General features: G+C 28.2%; 2 protein-coding genes across 2 annotated transcripts; one reads left to right on the plus strand and one right to left on the minus strand.

Annotated features, from left to right (window-relative positions):
• On the minus strand, positions 1–4747 carry LOC100800302 (tetraspanin-18). The gene is made up of 6 exons (XM_003542401.5): positions 4216–4747; positions 3657–3756; positions 3238–3318; positions 3025–3129; positions 938–1141; positions 1–367 (listed from the first exon to the last, which is right to left on the minus strand). The coding sequence occupies exons 1-6, from the start codon at positions 4416–4418 to the stop codon at positions 323–325; spliced, it is 738 nt and encodes a 245-aa protein (XP_003542449.1). The 5' UTR covers positions 4419–4747; the 3' UTR covers positions 1–322.
• A 9110-nt stretch (positions 4748–13857) lies between these two features.
• On the plus strand, positions 13858–17974 carry LOC100800835 (GDSL esterase/lipase At4g28780). Its single transcript, XM_003542402.5, has 5 exons — positions 13858–14168; positions 14319–14446; positions 15951–16193; positions 16704–16956; positions 17450–17974. Exons 1-5 carry the CDS (start codon positions 13910–13912, stop codon positions 17683–17685), a joined length of 1119 nt encoding a protein of 372 aa, XP_003542450.1. The 5' UTR covers positions 13858–13909; the 3' UTR covers positions 17686–17974.
• Positions 17975–19185: the final 1211 nt, after the last annotated feature.

Genomic DNA, 19185 nt, shown 5'->3' on the forward strand with positions numbered 1-19185 from the left:
TGTCAATAACTATTTTACTGTTATTAAGACTGCACGGTCAGTACAACATTGAGGAAGGTGCTTACATCGGGTCCTTTGTATTGTAGCCTTCTTTTCAATTCTTCTCTCTTGCTATGCTATTTAAGTACATGACTTAAACTTCAATCAATAACTATAGTTTAAAATACATATACCACCAATATATTGCTTACATTATAAATTTTCCTGAGAACAAATGAAAGTAAATAAAACATTAAAAACCAAAGATATTCACATGTACTCAGATGTCAGCACAGCATTGAATTGCTTGATGACTAGTATAGTAGCACTCATCGCCTCGAATTCATGGTTGGTAGCTGTACTTATCACCACCATGGTTCAGCCCGTACTGCAAATAATGATATTAGTGATTCCTACATTACTAATGTTAAAGGATACTAATATAACCAGCATGCTCAACGGTAATCTGTTTACATGAATAGCACACATAGCTATGTATCAAACTAAATAGTAAATACACAAGGAGAGAAGAAAAGACACTACATTCACTAGAGATCGACAAACAAGCACTTGAGAAAATCTCAAAAACAAGTTGGAAAACAATAAACCTATAGAATTTTATCCATAGACCCGAATGCCTAAATGAAGAAATCTTTGATCTTGAGCCCCGTGTAACTAATACATAGGCCTCAAATTTCTGAAGTCAAACCAATAAGGAGGAAAAAGTAGTGATCTTTGCAAAACATTTACATATCCTTTCTGTTTCTAACAAATTAATCAAGAATAGTTTAAAGCAATGACAATAGACAATACTGAAAATGTGATTTTTCTTGGCAGGTGTGCATGTTTTGTGCATACTGCATGACAAAATCACATAGTTTTTCCTATCATTGAAAGACTTAAATTAAAGATTATCAAAGAAATTACAGTTTAGACTTCAAGACCAGCATGAGCATACCTTCTGTCTCATCCGCGAGCTCCAAAAATCAGAGTGATTTCCACTATTATCACCTTTGCTAGACCCAGATGGTTGGCCAGGTTGAGGATTCAGTAGGGGCTCCCAACTTCTACCCCTAACATCATATCCATCTTCATAATCAAAATCTGCTCTCCTAGCAGAAACTGTGGCTCGCAAAATTAATGCCAGTAGTAGAGATAATGCCTGAGGTTGACGACAAGAAAAATGAGCAATAGCAATAAGGGAGGAATGGGATAAAAGGAAATCCAGAAAATGCTTTACAATCATACAGCATGATTTATATGGTTCGTTAGATTTTCAATTGATACTATTTTCATGATGATACACGCAAAATGCTGGATATTTAAAACCAATGGTCATAGCAATCTCATCTTGTCCTTTTAACAGGTAAATCACAGACATGAAATATGCTAGGCAGTGTTGGGGTAGAATTTTGTCCTGTTTTCCTGTTTCAACCTTAATAAAGTAAAAAGAGCAGCATATTTTATATCAGGCTCTACTTCCCATACTTTCAATATCTGTCAACAGAGCATTAAAATCTAAAATCAAAAGCAGAAGCTATTATCTCAAGTCCAACTAATGTGTGTAGAAAGGAAGGGACAACAAGAGGTAAAGATAAACAAATTTTCTAGGGAGAAGATTCAACACACATTAATAGCCCATTGACCAATGATTCCTGTAGCATGTAAAAAGGATCTCAATAAGATGGTCATTGGTTGCTTTACTCTCTTTTTATTTTTAATAACTGGTATTTGTTACTTAGGGTAAAAAGATCATAACCAAAAAAGAATGTTTGTTTTATTTATAAATTGCAGTTCCTTAGTTAAAAATATAAATAATTAAAATAAAATAATGATACAAGAATATCGTTTATTAATAATTACTCCCTCTCTCTAATATTATTTCATTTTGAGTTTTTCAATGTCTCAAATTATTTGTCACTTTAAAAAAACTAAGAAAACATTAATTAGTTTCTTCAACAACACACTCATATATTAGTATCTCACCTCAGCTAAATACTAAAGTAGTTTGACAACTACAATCTAACTATTTTAATAACGATATTTTTTGTCAAAAAAAAAAGGTTATTATTTTATTATAGTAATTAGTACAATTAATATTTTTTTAAAAAGTGTGTATTAACTTTAAAAAACAAATAATATAAGATAAAGAGAGTATGCCATTGTAAATGTTCTTTTGTGAATGGTATAGTTTTAGAAAATCAAATGACGCATCAGAACATGTACCTAAACTAATAATGTTACTTAGAAAGAACTCATATAAACTCCATCATTATCTCTCTCTCATACTCACACACATCAATAATACCAATGATTCTTTTAATAACCAAAGCAATAGTTACGAGAACATAATACTAACATATATTCTGGCAAAATAGAAATAATGCTATTAATTGGTTCATATTAGTAATGGCAAACAATTTAGTCCCAAGTTCTAAAACCAGATTCAACACAGCTTTTCTTTTCTATTATTAATTTTTGTTACATATATTTACTGAAACCAAATACCCAGCGGCTACCATGACGGCATTCTATAGTGGTCTACATAGTTAATAATACCTTTGACTCCGTGACTCTAGTGAACAGAGTGAATCATAACCTTAAGTCAGAGCTCTGACTCCATGACTCTAGTGAATAGAGTGAATCATAACCTTAAGTCAGAGCTCTGACTCCATGACTCTAGTGAACAAAGTGAATGATAACCTTATGTTGAGCTGATTCAACAGGGACGTCCAAATTCCTTATACAATTGAAGTTAATGAACTAAACATGTGGATGGTGGCACATCAAATTCTCCTGCATTAACTAACTATTAAGATGTCTGAGCAAAAGAACATTGACATCTACATGCAACAAGTTATAAAGGATTCCAAAATTTTACAAGTACTGATGAAGAAATACCAACTTCAGAAGATGATATAGATAATACATGTTGCACATTAATGATCTGAAAATGGACTAATAGACTATAATTCATTTACCAATGAGGGGTCAAGAAAAAAGGGCCAGATACTAACACTAAAACAGCAACAGTAATGAACATACCTGAACCACAAGCACAGCAATGCCAACCCATGTGCAGATATCTATATTATCTTCAATGAAAGCTCGAAGCTCGTCAAGTTGACCGGTTGGATCGAGTGGAATATCCTGTAAAGAAAACAATTAACAAACTATAGGCATCCCAAAAGTGGACATTAAACATGAACTAGTGCAACTATGTTTATAAACAACGTAGGAGAACAAGAAAGTAAGAACCTTTTCCCAATCACTATCAAGTGCAATGAATCCCACCAGAGAAGCTTCCAGAAGAAGAAGCACTGCCACGAGTATAGTGTACTAACATTTTTAAAAAGGTCAAGGAGTGACAAGCAAAGATAACTTTTAAAAAACTAAAATCAAAAAGTAAAGTAAAAAGCTACTGCTTCAAAGCATTAAACACAAGTTTACTCTGCTCTCATAATAAAAGATCAATAGACTTTTAGCCAAAAAGGTTTGCAACCGCAATTTCAACTACAACGTCAAGGTTTTTGAGGTGTCTATGACCATAATGTCACTACATCAGCTGTATTTGTCAACAATTTTCCACAATATCAACAAATGCGACAAAACAGTTTAAAACCTTGAGCTTCCATAGTACTATATGAAAATAAACATTCCAAGTTTGAGTGGGATACAAAACACAAGCAGCAGCCATTAATCATTTCAGCTGCAATGCAACCCAAGAAAGAAATGCATAACACCAATATTCCCAATCCCATGAAATCGTAGATGAACCTGTCTCATCAAGTGAGAGAAAAAAAGTTAGCATTAACAAGGAATAAAAACGAATAACCATCTAAGCATATCACGAAAGGCATTAAAATCACATAAAAAATAATTAAAAAAGTAACTAAAACAGTAAAATAAAATAAAGTCACGTAAGTATTAATTTCCTTTCGAGGCGTGAAGGTAGTTGATGGCATTTAATAATACACTTGACAGCACCCAAATCAGAAAAACGTCATTAATTACCATTACCAGTGAGAATAAAACTTAGGTGTTGCTAACCGGTGCCTTAGGGCATTGTTTAAGGAAGAAAGTGTGTATTGTGACATCATAAGAGCGTAAAAAAAGTGATGGACAGCTATGTTATGCATTGCAATCAAAGTTGGGGCACAGGTTAGCATTTTCCTGAAACTTGAGAAAAAGAAAAATGAATAGTGAGGGAAACAAAATAGTAAAGATTACTAGTACCAAGGAGCGGGTAGGTTGATGGAATTGAATTTGAGATAGAAATGGAAGGCAGGAGGAAGAGGAGGATCGGGAGGGACACGATGGTCCCATTCGTTGAACATCCATAGGGAATAGAGCAGAATGGAAAGGCCAACGAAGCATTGAAGAAAATTCAGGAATTTCAGAACGAAACCAAGCGAAACGTGGCACAAATTCAGCCGCATCTTCTTATTCTCAATACTAATATTTTAGGGTTTCTTCTTCCTTTGCCTTGCCTGAGTTGATTTCCAATGAGTGTGTGAGTGAGTTTGGCTTTGATTATTAGGATTTCCAATTATCACTCTTTGCTTCCCTTCCTTCCGCAATTTGTATTTTATCCCATTGTTTGGTTTATCCGTCAGGTACTCTCACTCTGCATACATTAAAATAAAACTTATTGTATGCTTGGAGTGATAAAATATGCAATAATGGAAGGATGGATGACAGAGGGATGAAAAAAGAATACTCTTTTTTTTCTTCTTTATTTCCCTCGTCTGGTCCATTTTAAAAGCGGAGGTATGGAAATTATTTGTAGGATTCATAAAAAATGGTCGATCTAAGACCCAAGTCAATGAGTAAATTATAAAAAATAAAATCAATGAGTTCATTTATATAAATATAGATAAAATAAAATATAAAAATATAAGATTTTATCTACAAATTTGATAAATTTAAAAAAAAATGAGGGATACAAGTATATATTTTCACTCACACGTAAGTCCGCCACTATCCATAAATAATAAATATTATTATTTTTTGAAGACAGTGGATTTCAATAGCTGAAAATTGTTTGATTAATGTTTTGAGATATAGAGATTATCAAAAAAAGTTAATTTTTTTTTAAAATATCTTTATATATCTGATTAGAAAATCAAATTATGTAAGCATGTTTAAGAAATTTATTTATCTATCACTTGTGTTAGACTTTGTTGATATATAATATAACCAATTATTTGACTTTTATTTTTATTTTTTATTATTACTAATTCATTTCAATGATTACTGATCTTTAGCATTGATATATATGAATTAAGATACAGGTTAATGATTTACACATTCACAATGTGAAGAAATATAAATAGTTATGTATGGTAAATTGTTGATTTTTCTAATAGCTATTTTAAAATTTATATAATCAATAACTTTTTATTAATGATTTACATTGTCATTTACGGTATATATTCATTAAAATTCTTATTATATTTATCATTAAATGTATAAATTAATTGACATTAAATTATTTTAACTTAACTAATAATTTTATTTTGAATCTTAAATATGTAGATACATTTAGAATCTTAAATATCTACTTACATTAAATACTTATAGAGAATATTTTGTCACATATAGTGATTCTATCGGTCTTAAATTGGATTACCTCAAATAAATTATATAATTCTTGGAATGTTAGAGTGAGGGTTTGAATCACAACTTCAACAATGTGAATCTGTTTTTTTTTTTTTGCCCATTCAATTTAAAGGTACAATTAAATCAAAATTATTTTATCTTTATTTTTGTATGCTTTTGTTTTCTTTTAAAATCATTAATGTCATTATATTATATTATATATAAATTAAATTAGAGAAAATAAATTATAAATTTTCTAAAAATAAGATTTTACATCAGTGTACCAACCTCATGCTTAAAATAAACAAAACACATTTTTTTCCTTTTTAAAAAATTATATATCAACATAATAACTTTTTTAAGCATGGATTTATGCGAATTTAAAAATTTCCCCCTGTTACATGTGTCCTCCTAACAGTCCCTTCTCAATAACTTACATGGTATACTGTCGGAGATGTAAGGAAAGTTATGGGATTTGATCCCCAAAATATGCTTGATGCTTCACAACCGATCCCTTCTCCAATCAAAATATGCTTGATGCTTGATACTATTTTTTAACAATGCCATACATTAATTTCATAGATCCCCTTTTAATGGGGCTGAATTTAAATCATACTATTACTTTTCAAAAGCTTATTAACAGAGTGCAATCAAAATCGAAGCTACTTTGAGTACGTGAATCTGAGGTGAATTGATTGGCCGCAAAGATCGTTGGGATATGATTGGGAAGGGAAGTTCGCCTCAATTAATAATGTGAACTGCGACGAATTAAATTTATTATCAAGGGTAAAATAAAGGAATGTAGTTAAATAAAAAATAACAATTAATTTTTAAATATTTCTTCTAAAAACCCAATATTAAATTTTATAGTGCAGCATAGGCATCCGAAAGGTCCCCTTAAAAACCAGTTCATAAGGGGGTGGTCTACCCAGCTATATAAGCACTTATCATGTTCATGAATTACCCGATGTGGGACTATTCTTAACACCCAAGTTCAGATATATCATTCTGCTCATCTTTTTTAAATATAAAACTTTATTTACCTTCACATGAAAATATTTAGTAGTGATTTAGAAACTGTATGATTCGTTCCAAAATCCAATTCCGTTCACCCCTAAGGAAAAGAATGCTTGGAATCTCAAAATAAAAGTGCATCTCAAATAATTGTCTAATAATCTAACGAAAGGTGTTCGGTCATCACATTACCATAGTGCCGTGAATGAGAGAAAACTATTCATTTACACTATGTGAGTGCCAAAATTTTCTTTTATAAAACATTGACACCAACCAGAATTATTGAGAAGAGGGACCCAAAACCTTTAGTAGTGCAATGTACGTACTATATAGGTTCTAAAAAAATTGAAATGAGTATTGTGAAGAGAGACATGTTGGCTCATTTAGATGAAAGGGTTCACCAAGTGAAAAATGGGAGTATTATTTGTTTTTACGTCAATACAAATTTCAATGTACCAAAACAAAAGACTGAAAGAGTAGCAATTATTTATAAGTGTAAATTAAACACGTTTGAATTTCATAAGAGGTGTGCATTTACGGCATATCATATCATTCATTAATTAATAGGGAACACAACTTAAGAAGTTAGATTTGAATTGGTAACATAGTTAGCATTAAGGATGTAAACAAATTGAATCATCTGTGTGCTAAATCTTGTTTGTTTGTTTTTTTATAGGCTAAGTCTTGTTTGTTTACTAGATTAAAAAAGAATTAAGATTGATAGATTGCATTCAAGAGTCAAAAGAACAACTTTTATAAGCTTCATATCAGTACTTTATCGATGTAGTGAGACGAGATTTTATAGAGTTTATTTACGTTTATAAAAACAAGTTATCATTTTTATTAAGTTTTCTTTAACTAATTTCAATGAGTTTATTGGGAAATCTTGTACATGTATCTTTAACTAATTTTTTTAGGATTTAATTTATTCTTTTAATTTTTAAAATTAATTTAATTTTATTTTATTGTCTAAATTAGACCAACACTATTAAGAAATCATACTTTTTGATTACTTAAAATCACTTAATCACGACTTTAAATAATAAAAAATACACATTTAAATGATAAGATTAATTTAGAAGGCATGATTATTCAAATTAATTTAGATAGTGGAATTAAATTGAATTTATTTTAAAAATTAGAAAATTAACTTAACCTCAAAAAATTAGAAGATTAAATCGAATTAATTTTAAAAATTAGATAATCAAATTGAATAAAAAAATAAAAGACCAGAGCAAATATTAAAAATAAATTAAAGGAAAAAAAATTTAAATTAACCTAATATTATTAATAGGATATAATTAAAAAAATATTTTCTTTCAATTTAATTTTTTCATATCTCTATCCAACAATTTTTTTCATCACCTTATTTTTACTTATATTTTCTTTTTCAACTCAAATAAAATTAATTTACTACTACTATTAGTCAATGTCTGACATGATTAATTCAAGGACGTTTAGTTATTGATTTCCGCCATTAATTGGCACTGCCAGGGTAGATATCCGTGAGAAAATGATGTCGGATCCTTTATTCAAATATTTGGGTTCAAGAGTTCCCAGCTTTTTTATAAAAAAAAATTGTTAGCATCAATTTTTAGGTTTAATTTTAAATTAATAAAAAATAAAGTTTTTATTGAAAACAAAAATATTCAATATGTCCAAAATATAATATTTTAATATATTTTCCACTTTTTGTTGTTTAAAATTAGTCTTAAGTTTAATAAAACTGAAAAATAATTTTGTTAACATTAAAATTAAAGAAATTAAAATGGTTAGAAAGAAAACATTGTCACATTAGCATATTAAACATATAAAATTCTTTTTCTTTTAATAAAAAATTATCTTAAGAGATATTTACTCACATGTGAAAATCAAATTGATCATCCTAGCTCATTTCCATTTTGGGTGAAGCATATCTACTAATTTTTTAATTCGAATCAGTAAGATAAGAACTGAACTAAAATAGATTATAAAAACTAAAAAAAAGGTATCATGAGCAATTATCATTAATTTGGTAGTGTATCATTAATTGATTCTGTTTGATTTGATATATAATTTAAAAAATAAAAAATATAACTAATATTTTTTTATCAATTCATACTCTAAATTTTAAATTATTATCATAATAAAATAACTAATAACTCAAATAACAAATGAATTTTTTAACAACAGAAGTCTATATTCCAAATTCAAAAGCCTTATTATGATAAAGATTAGTTGAACCCAATAAATTAGTGTATATTAAATACATAAATTTTATGTGGTATTAAAGTTAGATTTGTCATATAATTATGAATTAAAGACTTTATCTGAGGGATTTGTTTGGTTTAAAAAAGAGAAATATGATAGATGAAAATAGAAGAAAAATAATTTGAAAAATAAAAAATAAAAAAAATATTTTTTATTTGTTTTGAGTGAGAAATAAAATAAAAATAATATTATAAAATCATTTGATATGGATGAAATAAGAAAGGAAAAATTAAATTCAGACGAAAAATACCATTATGCCCTAGAAAAACGCACAGTATATGTCACAGACTCATGAATGAAAAAAGAAAATATAAGGGTACAGAGGTCATTTCCGTGAAAGGACAGACTATGTTCTCTTTTTCTCGTCTGATGTGCAGAGAGAAATACAGCATGCGGGACGACCCAATTGTTTCCATTGCCGATAACAAACACAATCGTAATGTTTATGCAATTGAGAAAAATGGGTTCGAACCATGTCTATGCCAAAAGTTGCTTTTTTCAATTTTTAATACTAAAGAAATGCATGTTTCAAAACGTTGGAGAACGTGTGTTTACAGTACATTGAATCACGTGACCTCTGTTAGAAAGTGAGAAACAGAACTGTTTCAAAAAAACATGTATCAGATTTATAAACTTAACTTATTTTTTAATTAAATAAGCAAAGTTGATTAAGCATTTAAGTCATAGAGTTTAAATATTTTTGGAAACAACTTAATCCATTCAAACTTTTTGAGTGTAGATCATGCAACGTGTGGTAAATTATTAGCTCCTGAAATTTGTAATTCATAGTATATTACTTTTCATGACAAATTTGGGAAATTTCCTCTGTGGAAAACGTCACCTTAGCTCTGTCTAGTGGTCACGTCGAGAAAGGAAGGGAAAATACTAAGATTTTGTTTTTCCTTCGATACAAAAAGACTGAGATGATCGATCATCGATCTACCTTCGCGGCTTAGCCTCAGTCATTTGTTATTATTATTTTTGTCATTTATGTACATCACATGCATGCTCAATTTCTTATCGTGATTTTTTCTACCGACCCAATAAATAAAAACAGTTAGATAATAATAGTCGTTGGGATTGTGCTGGTAATTGCATTTTCATCATTAATATATTAGAAAGTGACCCCAAGTTCCTGCATGCGCCTAGCATTCTATTTCTAGTAGTGTCACTTACGTAAAAATTTAATGCCTAGAAAATCTGTTGTCCTTAATTAATTAACGTAATAATTAAAAAAAATGTCTGTTGCCATTCGGATCAACATATTGCAAAAATAGTGACGATTGACAAGATGTTGACACGTTTACGAGTAGATATTTTGAAGCTAATTAATCATGTTACTAAAAAAGTCTTTCTTATCAACGTACTTAAAATATTGGTTAAATTTTTTTAAAAATATATTTACTGTAAAAAACATAAAAAAATTATAAACAATACAATTTTACATATTTTAATAAAAAAATATCTCATTTAAATTCTTAATCAATATTCTAAACGTACTTATTAGTATTACCTTGGCATAATAGGTGACAAAAGACAAATTTAAAGTATACAGATGGTTTTAGCATAAAATATACCTTTATAGGCTATCCGTGCCTTTAAGTAGAGAGTACTTTAGGTTTGTTTAGTTTGTATTTTTATTTTTTGTTTTTATTTTTTAAAAATTTTAGAATTTTAAAAATATGTTTGATTTGATTTTTTGTTTTTTTTTCAATAAATAAAAATACTGAAAATAAATTTTTAAAAGGAAATGTATTTTTAGATTTGTTTAAAATTATATTCGTCGTGTTTTCATTTTACTTAAAATGAGAGTCTAATTTCAACTGAGAACACTAAAAATGAAATTTGATTGTTTTTTTACTTTGGTTTATTTGAAAAAAATATTTTCAGTGAAAATGAAAACAGAAATCCAATCAAACACATTTTCATTGTTATTTTCTATTTCTAGTAAAATGAAAACAAAAAACAATTAAATCAAACACCTCTTAAATAGTTAATTCCAATGATCAGTTACAAGTCTTAATTTAATTAGACTGATTTGATTTAGTTTTAAATTAAGGAGAATCTTGTTCACTCCAGCTTTTTTCAATAAATAGATGCAAACTTATATTAAATGATAAAATTAATTTTAAATTGTTGAATAAGTATAACTGAGATGTATACAGCATAATAAAATAAATTTTAGTTACAGATTTGGATAATATGCATAAGATTAAAGGAATTATAATTTTAGTGTGATTGTTCTAAAAAAAAAACCTACTTTTTTAATAATAAGTTAAGTAGAATTACAGAAAATAGTTTATGTATTGAGCTAACAAGTTTAGTAGACAACTAAGTTCTTAGCAAGGCACGGCAAAAAAAAAAAAAGGTATGTTGCAAGGAATTCAATTTTAAATCATATGTACATGGAAAACTTTATTAAGAGAAGTAATATTTTAGTTTGGTGATTTCTTAATTAAGTTGGTTAACTTTTATAATGCATATTTTAAAAGTTATATTTATAATAATTTTTAATTGATTGATGGTGTAAATTTAATTTATACACTAACACTGTACATAAACTTACAATTAATTTTAAAATATTAAAAATAATTGAATCTATGTTTAAATTAATCTTAATAGTAAATTTTATACTAAAAATAGAAAAACTAGATGATGAGGTTTACTTGGATATTATATTATTTATATGAATTTATAATATTAATATTGTTGTCACTTTTTAAACATATGTAACGTTAAATTGTCAAACAAATAAAATAAAAATTATCACGCATTTAATTTTATGAATTTATTAGAAAAGATAATACCTACTTTAATGATCTTTATACTTTGAAAAAAATTAATTTTCTAGGGTTGGCAAGGAGATATCATTAGTGTAAAGTGTAAACCAAAAGATAAAAACAAAACGGTGGCCCGGAGAAGACATTAATACATCTTTAAGATTTAAGGAAGGAAGTTGTGTGACAAAATTCTAGATCGATGATAATTAATGGTATAATCAATCCAAAGGTTCTAATTATAATAGTTAAAAAAAAAGAAATATCATAATTTTTTTAAAAGTTATATATTCATAAAAAATATATAAAATGTGTATTAAAATTAATTTTACACATTTTGTTGAAATTTGCGTTCTTTTATTTAAAAAAAATATTGAAAACATTACTGCGCCTAGAATTTGGAGTGCTAATTGCTGTGAATCGCACCTTTGAATTAAATTTTACATATCACGTCATCCAGCTTAGGGCCAGATATGTTGAAGACCGACAAGGGATGCAAAAGTCTTCCATAATAATGCTAAAATAGATTTTCAACGGACAATTGATTATCGTTATCATTCTAAGAGTAAGAGAGAGAGATGCTGATACTGTAAATGATATTGATATTTTCATTTAATCATAAATCTGGTGCTTCACAGTTCACACTGTCACACTTATATTAGTCCACTTGTATATAGTAGGAAGAGAAATGCTATCTTGAATAAATTACCTCTTATTAAAAAAGTTGACAAATAAAGATGAACTGAATAGTGTTTATCAATCATTCAGCCATTCAGGGAGGAGAATTTTACAAAACTCCTATTTCAATAGCAGCTACCTTGTAGTTGTAGGAATATATCTTTTTTTTTTTTTTTTAAGTTGTAGTATGTCGTGTCTTATTCCTTATCCTATATTAAAATTTAAAATACTACCAAGAAAGGATAACAAAAGGAAGATATAAGAATATCAAAATTGAAAAAGGGCGCTGCTTGGTGCATTAAATTTAGGTTATTTATATACTTGGTTGACTAAATGTGTTCCCGTTAGTCAATGCAATAACTTCAAATCTTTATGGGCATATTAGGTTATATTAGACAAGTTGAAAATTTAGCTAAAATCTCAAAAATTAATTGGCAGTTAAAGTTGATAGTAAAAGAGTGAAAAATTAACTATTGAATTATAAGTATTTATTAAAACTAATTATTAAAGTATTTTAAAAATGTAAAATAATAAAAAACAATAAAATTATGATTTATTTAAAAAAGATAATAAGAAGATTAGATAAATATATTGATGATAAAAATAAAAAAATATAAAATACGTGAAGCTATCGGTTTAAAAAATAATTTAAAATAATATTTCAAAAAATATTAAAAAAAACTTATTTATAGAAGTGTAAAACAAAATTTTAGTTAATAACAAAATTAAAAAATAATTGAAATATCTTACCATGACCAACTGTAAGTGCGTAACCCCCTAACAAATAGCAATGCGATCGTCACTATTTTTTTTTTCTTTCTTTTCTAACTTGTGTTTTGTAAATAAAAAGTATTTTAATGGCTTTGATATTTTAAATAGAATCATTTGATTAAGCTCAAATCAGAACTTCAATAAAATGTTGAGAATTTAATTATAAATTCTATAACAAATTATTTTCCATTTTTAATGAAAAAATTCTATGACATCATGTAAAGCAAAGATATTATATAGGTAGGTTAAATAGTTAAATTCATCTATGAAAGTATGATGTAATGATAAATTAGTCTCTCAAATATAAAAATACAAATCTAATCTTTAAATATGCAAAAAGTGTGACAAATTAGTATTGTCATTAAATTTGTGAAATTATCTTGTTATTAAATTGTAATATTCAAAGATCAATTTGACAATAATTTATATTTTTTAATGACCAATTTGACATTAAGTTATAAAATTTAGGAATTAATTTGTCGCTAAATTATTTGTAGAATTAAATTATGGTATTTTTTATACATTTAAAAATTAAATTTAAATTTTTCATCTTTCATGAATCAATTTGTTAATGTCTCACACTTTTAAGGATGACAAATTTAATTATTTAATCTATTATATACTATAATAGATCAAAGGAAAAGACAACCAATTTTTTTTTTTGGTCTAGAACACAAATATTTTTCACAAAAGTATTCAGGATAGCACCACTTCAAATAAGATTTAGTAATTAATCATTGAAAGTGGACTTATGCATCATAGGCTCATTATATAAGACCATGCACCCGAGTCCTAGAATGCACAGAAGCACAACATTGATCACTATAACATAATAACTAATGGAGCTGGTGACGATGTCAAGAACAAGAGTGGTCCTCATGACCCTCACCCTGGTGGTGGTGACAGTTCTGAACAACACAGAGAGTGCAGAAAGTGCTCGCACTTTCTATGTGTTCGGGGACTCTCTAGTTGACAGTGGCAACAACAATTACTTGCCAACCACAGCACGCGCTGACTCTCCTCCTTACGGCATCGACTATCCCACCGGTCGCCCCACTGGTCGCTTCTCCAATGGCTACAACCTCCCTGACCTTATCAGTACGTACCATATATGCAAATATTATGTTCATTTTTTTATTTATGATATGATGATATGAGACAATTAAGACATTGCTCATAACCCCACTCATTATTATAGTAATTGTTACATATGGTGGGTGAAATTAATGTGAATATTGTTCCATCCAGGCCAGCATATTGGGTCTGAACCCACGTTACCATACTTGAGCCCTGAACTCACCGGACAAAAGCTATTAGTTGGGGCCAATTTCGCTTCCGCGGGGATAGGAATCCTTAACGACACTGGCATCCAATTTGTAACTTTCCCCCTCCTTTCCCTCTATCTATATGTATAAATCATAATAATTGCTCAATGCACTTAATTACATTAACCATAACTATGGAGAAATATGATGAAGGGTGCTTTTATTTTGAGAAGAGAATGAAGAGTGTTAATTGCATGCTTCCTTCGTCTCATTATGATTATTACGTAAGGAAAAAAAATTATTTTTAAATAATTATTATTTTAATTTTTTAATATAATATTAATTATTGTATTTTTTCCACTTATATCATTTATAAATATTAATGACAGACAATAAAATTTATAAATAAATTAATGATGATACAAGATTAAGGGTTTTGTTAACCAATGTTCTTAGAACATTGTTAAGAAACTAAAAGAAAAAAATATATTTATTATATAAATCATTGGAGAATGTAAAAAAAATCATAAACAACACAATTTTTCACCTTCCAATAAAAATATTTTTAATTTAAGTTCCTCAATTTTGTAAAGTTATTACTTTGTTTCATCTATTTATTATTTCTTATTGATCTATGTAATTAATAGACTAAAAGGACTATTATTTTGGAATGATGAGAGTATATTTTTAGAGCAACACATTATTTCTTACTGTAAGAAAAAATACTTTATTTATAATACACACTTTATTGTTAATTAAAATTTATTAAAATTACAAAATTAGAGAAATTTATTAAGAGAGATTCATAAATTTTAACTAACATATATTAGAAAATATCTTAAAAAGTGTGATAATGGCCATTTTTATAGAAAATTATTACGTAATAATTTAAACTAAATGTATTTACAGTCTCAATTTTCATGTGATATATGCAATTAATTTTTTTTGAGAAAGAAAATAAAACTAGATTATATGTTACACAAAAATGATTTGTGAACACTTAATAAAAAGAGATAGAAATAAATGATAGTCATTAATGGGGTGTTTATAATTAAGGAGGATCCAAAAAGGAAAAATATACTTAAACAGAAAACTTTAAATGTTATTTAACATCTAGTATGAGAAAAAAAAGAGAAAAAAATAGATATGTGGTAAGAAGAGAAGTAAAATAAAATAAAATATATTAATAGATTTTATAATGAAGTGTCCAAATATCACTATACTTAATCAAATTAAAAGATATTTGAACACTTACAAATTACAATAACTAAGTGAACACTTCTCATTTTTAATTTCATTGTCTCTATTTTTTTTATTATATTACACTATCAATCATATCAATAATTTATAGTTTATTTCTTCTCATCTTTTTCGACCTAAAAAGTATTTAAGAATCATTTTAATTTCTTTATTTATGAGAACCAACTAACCTAAAAGTATCTCTCTTTAATTGAAGTCATTTCACAAGACACGCAATTATGAATGCACATTTTCTTAACTTATGAAATCAATCCCACCAAATGCGACCACAAACGTTATTTAAAAGCAATGGAACATATATAATTGATAGTAAAATAATTAAGATTTAGTACCTATGTTATGTGGTATGGAACAGGTGGGGATCTTAAGAATGTTCGAGCAGTATGCGCTGTTCGAGCAGTACCAGCAACGATTAAGTGCATTAGTGGGAGCAGCGCAGGCTCAGCGAATCGTGAATGGGGCACTGTTCCTCATGACACTTGGTGGTAACGATTTCGTTAACAACTACTTTCTCACTCCTGTGTCTGCCAGGTCTCGCCAATTCACTGTCCCTCAGTACTGTCGTTACCTTATCTCCGAGTATCGTAAAATTCTCATGGTAATTCCATTTTTTTTTTCTTTTTCCTTTTCTTCACCTTCATATCTGTCTACTTTTTTGTTACCATATATGAGTAACTTTTTTTTTATTTAACAAACATTAGTTTGGTTAGGATCCTATAATCTATGAAGTACCGACATCGGACATCGGACACGATCAAGATACAGACACACGTGGACACTTGTAATGTCTAAAATATAGAACATAGTATGAATGTCGTGTAGGTGTCGGACACTGACATGGACGCGTGTCAAACACCGGAATCGACAAGGAGTTGGAGTGTCCGTGCTTCATAGTCTATAATCATTTAATTCACTTTATATAAGATTATTATTATTAATTTTAAAGATATAAATTTGATTTAATGATAAAAAAACATAATTGATGGATATACTTCCTTTTTGTTACCTTTTATTGTCACAATTTACTTCCTTTCATAGTTTCATGTGCTTCATTCATATTGATATGGGCTCAACTGATATAATTGTTACATAAATTATGATAATGCAGAGGTTGTATGAGTTGGGAGCTAGAAGGGTTCTTGTGACCGGAACTGGTCCATTGGGCTGTGTTCCTGCTCAGCTTGCTACTAGGAGTAGTAACGGAGAGTGTGTACCTGAGTTACAACAAGCTGCACAAATTTTCAACCCACTTTTGGTCCAAATGACAAGAGAAATCAACTCCCAAGTGGGCTCTGACGTATTTGTTGCTGTCAATGCCTTCCAAATGAACATGAACTTCATCACCGACCCTCAAAGATTTGGTCTCTCAACATTTGCTTGATTTCACTTTTTTTATAGAAATTTTACTGAGCAAATAGTCACCTTTTAGCTTTCTAACTCTTCCAACCACTTAAATTAGCTCTTGCACATTAAAAAAATTGACAAAACTTAAATGCACTTCCTTAATTGTCTTTTTTTTGTTCTTTTAAGGAGTTTTTATTCAAGTAATCTATATAATAATGGCTTGCATTAAAAGTTAACAAAAATTACTGACGTAAAACTCTAATTCTGATTAAAGAATAACACCAAAATTATATTCTTGTCTTCAAAAAAATGCATAAAATGTAATAAACTTTGGATAGTTGTAGAACTTAAAAGAAAGGTTTTTTAAGAGCACGGACTAATTTGAAGTGGGTGAAAAGGTAGAAGATTAAGATGATTTTTATACTTAAATTTTACTTCTGTAGTCTAATATTTGTGTTACTAACTACATGTAACCCACCAATGGTCATCTTTTATTGTTGGTGGAAGCAGGTTTTGTTACATCAAAGATAGCATGTTGTGGTCAGGGTCGTTTCAATGGGGTGGGACTGTGCACCGCGTTGTCAAACTTATGCCCAAACCGTGATATTTATGCGTTTTGGGACCCTTATCACCCATCTCAACGTGCTCTGGGGTTTATCGTTCGAGACATCTTCAGTGGAACCTCTGACATTATGACCCCTATGAATCTTAGCACCATCATGGCCATTGACTCCAACATCTATTAAGAGGCCTTAATTTATTAGTGTGAGTTAGTGAGGGAAAAAAAAACCTCATCATCATTGTAATTGTATGTGCCAGGATGTATGTCTTACTATTAATTACGCTTGTAATTTGCTTCCTCATGTTACGTCATAGCATATACTATATGCAATGTATGTTCAAGTGCAACATCACTACTAGCTAGTGTGTGATAGTTTGTTTAGTTACAATGGACTGGGTGAGGGTTTCAATGTAAGTGAACTTTCAAATCTAAAAAGTAATTTGCCAATAACTTATGCTTTGATTGGTTGCAAATTTGAAGTCTCGTATTTTTGCTTTTGCTCTTTGTGCGTGCATATACACACTTCTTCGTAATTGATTTCATACAAACATTGATTTTTAGCCATCACATATGATTTACTCTCATCAAACCATTATTTGTTGCTATGCATGTTGCTTTAACGTCCAATTGTCCATAAATTAGCCATGATGGGTGTTACAAGAGTAACATGGGCAACACATTCTAATATAGTTCTTCTATCACATTTTTTTATTGATTAAAATTTAAGTTAAAATACACTTTTAATCCTTTACATTTTTTTATTATATTCGGTTTAATGCTTTATCTTTTAAAAAATTCAATTTAATCTTTAAAGTGAGTCAAAATAGTTATTTAAAAAAAAGTTTTATCTTTTGCCTTTCAACAAAAATGTCATTCCAAATTATAGTTAACTAGTTATATAATAATTAGTTAAATAAGAATGATTATAAAAATTAATCACATATTGTTGATAATTAATATCTGTTAAGAACCTGACTAATTATCTTTAGTGAGGTTCTCTCAATCAACTAGTTTTTTTATCTATAAGACTCGAACATGAAATCTTGCTTAAAGAATCGAGTCCATAATCAGTCGAACCAATGACTTGTTAGTGACAAGTGATTATTGTAACCAAACTATAATTATTTCAAAAAATTGATTAAACAACCGATTATTTATCTAAAGTCATAATCGATTATATAACTAATCATATATCTTGAACTAATAATTGATTTTAAATTTTAAAAAATTAAACTTTAAAAATAATTTTAATCAAACACGATACAATGATTAATGCATAAATTTAATTACAAAAATATAATAATTAAATGTAATTTTTTTAAAATTTTAAAAAATTGGTTATATATCCATAATTTGCTTTATATAACTTAATATAGATAAGTACTCAATTATATATCAAAATTGAGGTAATTAATTAAAGGGACCAATGACAATATTACAATTTAACCTTATGTTAGTGTAGTGTTTTAAGAATTGGATTGGACCATTAGGAATCAAGTGAACACATTGGTTCGGTTTGCTAAAAGAATAAAAAATGTATTAGAATCGGATTAAGTTTTTTATTAAATTGATAAGGTCTTTGATTGAATAGGAAATTTTTTTTAAGTACTTTTTTATCTTATTTTTGTGAACTTATGATTATTGGTAAGACATTAAATGTTTATTTGTATTTGAAATTTATTTA

Source organism: Glycine max, chromosome 13 (genome assembly GCF_000004515.6).
Source record: "Glycine max cultivar Williams 82 chromosome 13, Glycine_max_v4.0, whole genome shotgun sequence".
NCBI lineage: Eukaryota > Viridiplantae > Streptophyta > Magnoliopsida > Fabales > Fabaceae > Glycine > Glycine max.